Here is an 8604-nt window from a genome sequence, read left to right as displayed (position 1 = left end):
AGAGGTTATTTCTCAAGGAAATGCGATTTTGGAGCTTTGGACTAACCTGGATGAGGTAAGTGTTTTGCCTAGTTTTGGTAGAGGGAATTTTTTTCTACTAATTGATATTGTTTTCTATATGCGAGGGTGATGTATATATGAGGTAATGAGCGTATATACATGTGTCATGTGTATTCATGCTCGGTTTAGGTTCTAGATTACTCTATGCCTTGATTGGTTGTGTATTATACATGATTCTAAGTGTTATTCAATTAATTGACTATATGAGCACAATAAACCATACTAGAGATAATGTAAAGGCTATTGGTGCTTTATTTTGAAAACGATGAACTAATCTTGAGATTGATGCTATACTTGCCTCAGATATAGTTACATATATGTTGTGAACACATACCCATTCCTGTTTTTCTTGTGTTGTTCCTTGATTTGAACATGCACTCTGTGTGATACATATGCGATCATTTCTATGACTACGTGAGCTTATCCTTTTATACTAGAGATCATGTTTTGGGGTTATTAGCTCTTAATTAGCCAAAATGAGAATTTGTGAAATCTTTGCAAGATTGACTTAGCCGTAGTCATATCTTTTATATTGAGCACACATCTGTACGTTACTATTTCCATGTCCTTATGCACCTTATTGAAATATTATGATATTATGTCTCTTGTCGTACGTTGTTATCTTCAATCTTCATGATTATGGAACTTATGGTCATGTTAGGGCAGATATTGTTATTATGATGGTATGTAGGAATAAGGGTTGCATCTTGTTGATGAAATTGGAGCATAAGGGTGGCATTCTTGTTGATAAAATGTGGATCATAAGGGTGACATTCTTGTCGATGAAATGTGGAGTATGATGGTGCAAATCTTGATTATGCAAGTGAATTCTTTATGCTTTGTCATGCATTTTACATGTTTTATGTTACATCTAACATGCTATCCTATGCCTCTATTATTATTTAATAATTTGGTTGTCAAGATTTATTTACCTATGTTGGATTGATATCTCATGTTTGTTGAGTTGTCCGTAGTGTATCGAATTGATGTAAAAAAAAGTTATCATTGCATTGATGTATTGGATTCTTGTAGAGGTCCTCTGAACATGTTATTTAGCAATTAATATGAAATCAAATCATGTTAGGCACCAGCTTACAGTCATGTATGAGTAATTGAGTATGCATATTATCTAGTGCATGTCTCTTTGTGAAAGGGGTTGGTGAAAGTTGTATTTGCTTGATTTGTCTAATTGGGAGGTTCTTTTTTATTACCCCTACCTGATTTTTGCACTTTACTACTAATATCCTTTATTCTGTAACTATACTTTTTGGAATATTTCTCTGTATTATACATGTTATTGAGTTACATATGTTATTCAAAGTGAGTATCTTTTGACTTAAAATCTTATCACTACTACACCGAGGTTAGTCAAGATACTTACTGAGCACAGAGGTCGGTTGTACTCCTACTACACTTCTGCCCCTTGCATTCAGACCTTGGAGAGCTGTCGTGGATGACGAAGGCTGGTACTAAAGTTGTAGCTGCATTCCAAATTCAAGCTACCATTTGTTCATGGTAGTTTAGGAATTCATTTCTGTTTATGTAAACTTCAAATAAATATTGTATTTATTCTCTTTTTCAGCTTTGTAAATCTAAATCATCGTGACTCATGACTTGTACTATCAGCCCTTGAGATAATGTATTGAACTCTTTTGCAGTCTTTATTATGAATACTAATGATTCTCATTATAGTTGTAACTTATACTATTTGGCTTACCTAGAGGGTTAGATTAGGTACCATAAAGTCTTGGTGAGATTTTGGATCGTGACAAGTTGGTATCAAAGCTCTAGGTTCATAGGTTCTACGAGTCATGAACAAGTGTCTATTAGAATCTTGCGGATCAGTATGATTACGTCCATACTAATCTTCGAGAGGCTACATGGCATCTAGGAAACTTTCTATCTTTCTTTCCTTATCGCGCGGCCTTATTTCAGCTTGAAGCCTAAATCTTTAGTTCCTTTCTCTTTGATTCATGTGCGATGCTGAGTACTCAGACTCAGAGGGGTGTACTAATGGCTTGTGACATTGTAGATAGACTATGATGGGCTATGAATACTTGATTATCATCTCGGTGTGTTGTCTAGTCTTAGATGTGAATGTGTTGGTGGATCTTTCAATTGTTCATTTGTGGGATGAAGCAAATTTTTGTATATGGTCGACGAGTATGGACTCAGAATGATTAATGGACTGCATAGTCATTGTAACCATGGTGGGGTCTTAGAGAGACGTCGGTTGGAGGCTAAGCATGTGGATTATCTCTTGCAAGAAGGTGTAATGTTGTGTAATACTTATGAGGTTTCTCTGAAGAGTTTTCCTTCTATCCAATGGGATGTATGTTCTACAGTTATAGTTCGGATGGCTTGAGGAGGTTTGTATGAATGTCACGAGGATGAGTATGAACTTGGAGGATGATTTGGAAGGCGTGATGACTAGTGCTGCATGAGCCTATGAGGTGATTTAATTGGATGGCAGTGCGAGATCATGACAGTTATAAAGGAAGAGTATGATGGATTAACAGATGATGTGTTTTGTGGCTTCGAGCTAAGTGGGGAGTTTACTATCAATGATTAGGTCATATGGACATGTATTGTTATAATTCCTGGACTAGGATATGCTTGTGGATTAGTTATAACTTGAAGAGATGACTTCGAGGATGATTCGAGTAAGAGATTTTGCAGGATGCATGATGTACTACACTTTATGGGTATATAAAAATCTTGAGATCATTCAGGTTTGTTATTCCAATGTGGATGTAGTGTGCAGAAGGAAGGAATTTCTCGGTTGTTTCTTTCGTAGTATGCATGTGCTAGAGAAGAGCTAGCTACATATTGGCTATGTATCCAGGACTTGGCCGGAATGAGTGACTTTTGAGGATGGTTGTAGTGTGTTCAAGATTCATGTATGGTATCTTTAGGATTTGCTGAATTTCGCTGAATGGTTAAGAATTTGAGATTTTTCATGGATGATGCCGAGACTTGCAGTATCTATATATCATCATTAATTCTGCCTTGTAGTATTAGAGATATGAAAGAAATAGTTACGGATCCACAGAAGATCTCTTTAGTACATTTTTGGTTTGAGTTACTTTTGGAATTGACAGTCTGTGTGACTTGATTGATTTAGATAGATCTAGTTTTGATGGCTTGGTTGTGCGCTAATGGGTTTCGAATAACTCACGATGGTTTTGACCATGACTTCAGGTTGATGTCTTCTACGGTCATGGAAGGTTTATTGCGTGTCGCGATGTTCTCCTAGATTAAGTTAAATATAATTTAGTACATTTTTGGTTTGAGTTACTTTTGGGATTGATAGTCTGTGTGACTTGATTGATTTAGAAAGATTTAGTTTTGATGGCTTGGTTGTGCGCTAATGGGTTTCGAATAACCCACGATGGTTTTGACCACGACTTCAGGTTGATGTCTTCTACGATCATGGAAGGTTTGTTGCGTGTCGCGATGTTCTCCTAGATTAAGTTAAATATAAGATTTCTGGTTAGTGGAGTGTTTATCATACTCGTGATTTAGAGTTAATGATAAGGTTCACGTATTTTCATATTGTAGCATGGTAGATGCAGTGAGTCATGAGGTACTGGGATTGTATGACTAAGATTGTAGTTTAGTTCTGAAGAAAGGTCAGGATTTTTAGACATCATGGGAGATTTCAGATGTTTAAGAGATGCTAGCACTATCTTGTATCGCTTGAGAAGAGTGTGTATTGTGGAAGGCATATTGTGTATTGATTTGAAGATGCTTGACTAGCATTTCAGCAATCGCCTAGTTGTTGACTAGATACTAATTTATTTAAAATCACTACATCAATGGCACTTGACCCTGTGTGTCTCTCAATCGCATTAATTTGGATAACTATCCACATTAGATAAGAATATGCATTCATCATCACGAAGCTATTTTTTTAAAATTCAAATACACTCTATTTTCTCTTTTCATAATTTTTTGACTAGACAACCATTACTCAAGTATGCCCCATATCTCTGGACAAATAATGAGCTCCACCATTTTTTACATCTCCCAAAATCCATCTAGTCCTCTTTTTAAGAAACTTTCATCGTTGTCCCGCTTCTTTTTCCCTTTATTTAAAACCTCTCCAATTTTTTTTTCCCCAGCACTTCATCCTCAAGATGATGCTTGTACTTCGATTCTATTATTGGAGATGATTGTGCACATCACTTACAAAGAACCATCTTTTACTTTTTCGATGATAGTGGTTTCGTGTATTGAGTTAAATAGAAGAAAAGTAATGTCAGTTTGTAGACTCGAATATAAAGAGCTGAGAGTTTTCTATTTAGGTTTTGGAAAAAAGTTATCTATTTCTTGTAGCTTTTTTGGGCTTTGGTATTCTATCATATGTTTTTTGTTTGAAAATTTTATTTTTAACGCTTTCTAGTCCAACAATTGTGTTGGTGTCTTCTTTTTTAGCATGTAAAATTCAAGTGAGAGTTTCCACAATGTTCTCACTAAAAGCTAACCCTTTGTTCTTCACTCATTTTGCTCGTTTCAAACTCTTGCTTCTGTAATTGCTTCCCCTCTTCCAACCAATATTGCATTAGCAGCCAGAGAAAGGGGTAGGGGAAGAGAGAATTTGAATATGGGAATGGAGGTGTTATCCTTTTACTTTAATTTTTTTCTTTTTCTTTTCTTATTTTAGCCGGTTTTCTAACCAAAAATAAGGGGCAATATTTGTCCGTCTAGAATTCAAAATTGAGCAACTTTGTCCTTGACTTTTGGTCTCATATTACCTATGTCACTACAAAAAGATCTCCTTTTTTTCTTGATCGCTAATGAAACTCCAACTTGAGCACAATCTTAAAATAAATTTAAATGTAAAGGAGTAAATTTAGATATTTCTTGAAGAATTTGGCTACATGGAACTCACCAATTTGTTAGTACTCCATAAATGACAAGAAAAGGTACGAGACAATTTGTTAACAACAAAAGATATGAATGGACAAAAAAGTGTAACGAGGGAAAAAATGAGAAATTCAGATAGTATAAGACATCTTTGACCTTTTCCTCTAATCAAAATCACTCTCTATTCATGCTTTTTACGTGCTATACACCATGCATTTGAGAAATTTTATTTTGGGTGAGACTCACCAACAATAGTTGTATGAGGCCACCTTCTTCATTTGACAAGTGTGGTTGTTGGGTTCATTTTCTCATATTGGTTTAATTTGAATAAACAAAAAAGAAAAAGTAATTTTCTTATTGATGTGGATCCCACTCCCACTCATATATTCCATAAACATGTAGCTAAATAGATATCGTACAAGAGAAATGGAAGGAAAGAAAACGTAAAACCATTTCCCTCTTTAATTACCATAAACTTTGCTCACCACCAAACGTAATATTTATATTTTTGCATATATATGCCTTCTTCGTTTTCATTATAAAAGTTTATATTTTTTCAAAATCATCTTAAGTTACCAACGCTTTAATAATGACCTTTAGAAGTTGTTCATTGATATAAATATAAAGTATATTATACATAAGTTGTTAATAAAATTCTCCTCATTTGGTACAGAAATACAAAAATGCGGTCACTAGCATTGAGTACTTTTGCATATTGATTCATTTACTACCATGTTTAACCTGTCATTATCAAAATATTGTTTACTATAAAATTAAAATAAGATTAATATAAATTTTTATCACTAAGAGGATATTTGAATTGACTTAAAAGCTTACCAATTCAACTTAAAGCACTTTATGGCTTGTTTTAGTGCTTGATAAACTTAAAAAGTAATTTTGAGTCAAGTGCTTTTAAGCTAAAATAACTTAAAACAAGCTAAAATTTATAATTTGGTCATTTCAACTTATTACTTTTTGGCTTAAAAGTATTTGAGATTTGCCCAAATAATTTACTTTTTTACCCTCATTAAAATATTTCCTCCATGTAAAACTCGTGAAGGCTAAAGCCAGCCATTTCTATTGATTATAGAAAAGGTCGAAATTGGTATACACTAATTGCTTCTCTATTAGTTTAATAGAGAAGCAATTAGTTTTAAGTGGAAAAACACTAATTGTTTTTGTTTGGGGAGTTGTTTCAAGTGGAAAAAACGAAAGGCTCTTAGTTTTAAGTGCTCAATTCTTCAATTCAATTAAGATAGAGACCGTGGCTTTTACCTAGGAGTACATAGTACAATTTAGTTTTATTTTTATTTATATCTAATCCTTTAGTTGTGGCCCACATTCCATCAGTTCATCTTTTTTCTTTATTTATTAGTCTGTCACTAAATGGGCCCACAATCACACTTGTCAAATGTAGAAGATAGTCTCATACAAAATAAAAAATTTCCATACATTTCATCCAACTTAGCCATATTAATACGACACAATCTTAGTCAAATAATACATCAAAAACTCATGAAATTGAAGGACGAAGAATAGAAATCATTTCAAGTAGGTATAGTTACCTATTAAGCTTTATTTATAAGTATTACTCCCCTTGTCTTAATTTATGTGGCATTGTCTAAACTTTGAGGGCAAAATAAAAATTTTCTTGATTTTATATGTCCTTTAAATATTTAAAATTATTAACTATTGTAATTTATAGTATTTTTCGTAGTTTTTAAATATTTAAATTTTATTTCAAAAAATTTATATTGGAATTTATGATTTAAAAAATAAAAAGTTTGACTTGGGAAATTTATACATGTAGAGAATATCTTTTTGCTGGCAGACGAGGGAAATTTTGAATAACCCACAAAAGCGAACCTAATCTGAAAAATTTACCCTTTCTGAGAGGCTGAAAATGCAGTTAGCTAGCTACAAACAAACAAACAGTTCTCTGTTCTCTGTTCTCTGTTCTCTGTTCTCTGTTCTCTTGTCTTGTAGGAGTAGTAGTAGGCTGTAACAAGGTTGGCGGTGGTATGCTAAGTGAGGCACGTTTTCCATCTCTTGGCTCTCTTTTCTCTCGAATCCTCCGTTCTTCCCTCCACCACCACCAACTAAGTTCAACATCAAACCCACCATTTTCTCTTTCCCCTTATCTCATGTCGATTTCCACCAAAATCCCGCACCCTGTCCTCCACCACCCTAATTCACCATCCCTTAATAAAGCCCTAAAACCCTCTTCTTCTTCTTTACATTCTACACCCAATAAATTAACCTTCTTTAGATCCATTACTATTGAAAAAATCTTCACAAAATCAATTTTTGCTACTCCCACAAGTGCTTCTTCACAACCCTCATCATCTCTCCAACCCATTGAAGAGCTCCCACCGAAACTCCAAGAAATCGTCAAACTCTTTCAAGCAGTCGAACAACCAAAGGCTAAATACGAGCAGCTCTTATTTTACGGTAAAAATTTAAACCCACTTGATGCAAAATACAAGACCACTGAAAATAAAGTTCAGGGTTGTGTTTCACAGGTTTGGGTTAGGGCTTATTTTGATTCGGAGAAAAATGTGATCTTTGAGGCTGATTCTGATTCGGTACTCACTAAAGGGCTTGCTGCTTTGTTGGTTCTGGGTCTATCTGGTCGGCCCGTTGAAGAGATTATAAAAGTTTCACCTGATTTTGCTGTCCTTTTAGGGTTGCAACAAAGCTTAACTCCTTCCAGGAATAATGGCTTTTTGAATATGTTGAAGCTGATGCAGAAAAAGGCACTGCAGTTGTACGTTGAAGCTGAGAAGGCAGCTACATTAGGACGCAGTGAATCCTTAAATGCCTCGACTGAGGCTTCTTCGTTGGGCGGTGTTAATATTAATGGAAATGTTGAGTCTGGAGAGAGTACTGATGTTAGTGGGAATAATGTGAGTGTTGGTGGTGGAGATGGCGATGTTTTGAGGAGTAGAGGGATGAGAATTAAAGAGAGATTAGAGAAGGAACTTAGGCCTATGGAATTGGAAGTTGAAGATATATCTTATCAGCACGCGGGACACGCTGGGGTTAGAGGCAGTGATGGAGAGACGCATTTTAATCTAAGAGTGGTTTCTGAGGAATTTGAAGGGAAGAGTTTGGTTAAGAGGCAAAAGATGATTTATGATTTGCTGCAAGATGAGTTGCAGAGCGGATTACACGCTTTGTCAATTGTGGCCAAGACGCCCTCTGAAGTTGGTAGTAGTTGAATTTAACTGCCGGCATCAAGAGAGGTCTGGTTTGTTCTGCCCTGTAAACTTTTCGTCCTTGTTGAATTTATTGAAGTTTATACCTCATAGTAACTAATAGCATGACACCCTGAGAAGTACTGGATTGTTTCTTTTCTCACGAGAATCTTAATAAAGTAGTTACTGAAGTATTTAAAACTAAGTTTTTCTTTCCCTCCCAAGATTTAGAACAATAGAGAGCTTCAATTGTCTTATCTACTGCAATAATTTGGTTGCTTCAATCTTATCTAAATTTCTCTGTGACATACTTAGGCTTAGGTTTGACATGCTAACCAAATTCAGGAATGATAAAATCAATATTTGGAGCGCTAGAATTGTGCAAATTATTATCCTGCTAGCAATCAAATGTTTATCCATTTATTCTGCAACGAGGTGGTAATTTTTTTCTAATTTCAGCTCAACTTAATGAAATGCA

At 34.9% G+C, this 8604-nt stretch overlaps 1 protein-coding gene across 1 annotated transcript; it reads left to right on the top strand.

Moving 5' to 3' along the window:
- The first annotated feature begins 6790 nt into the window (after nt 1-6790).
- LOC104230551 (sufE-like protein 1, chloroplastic/mitochondrial) lies at nt 6791-8331 on the top strand. Its single transcript, XM_009783382.2, has one exon. The coding sequence runs from the start codon at nt 6951-6953 to the stop codon at nt 8148-8150; it is 1200 nt and encodes a 399-aa protein (XP_009781684.1). The 5' UTR covers nt 6791-6950; the 3' UTR covers nt 8151-8331.
- Nucleotides 8332-8604: the final 273 nt, after the last annotated feature.

Source organism: Nicotiana sylvestris, chromosome 6, assembly GCF_000393655.2.
Source record: "Nicotiana sylvestris chromosome 6, ASM39365v2, whole genome shotgun sequence".
NCBI classification, from domain to species: domain Eukaryota; kingdom Viridiplantae; phylum Streptophyta; class Magnoliopsida; order Solanales; family Solanaceae; genus Nicotiana; species Nicotiana sylvestris.
Note: the sequence above shows the minus strand (reverse complement) of the source record. Positions and strands in the feature narration are given on the sequence as shown.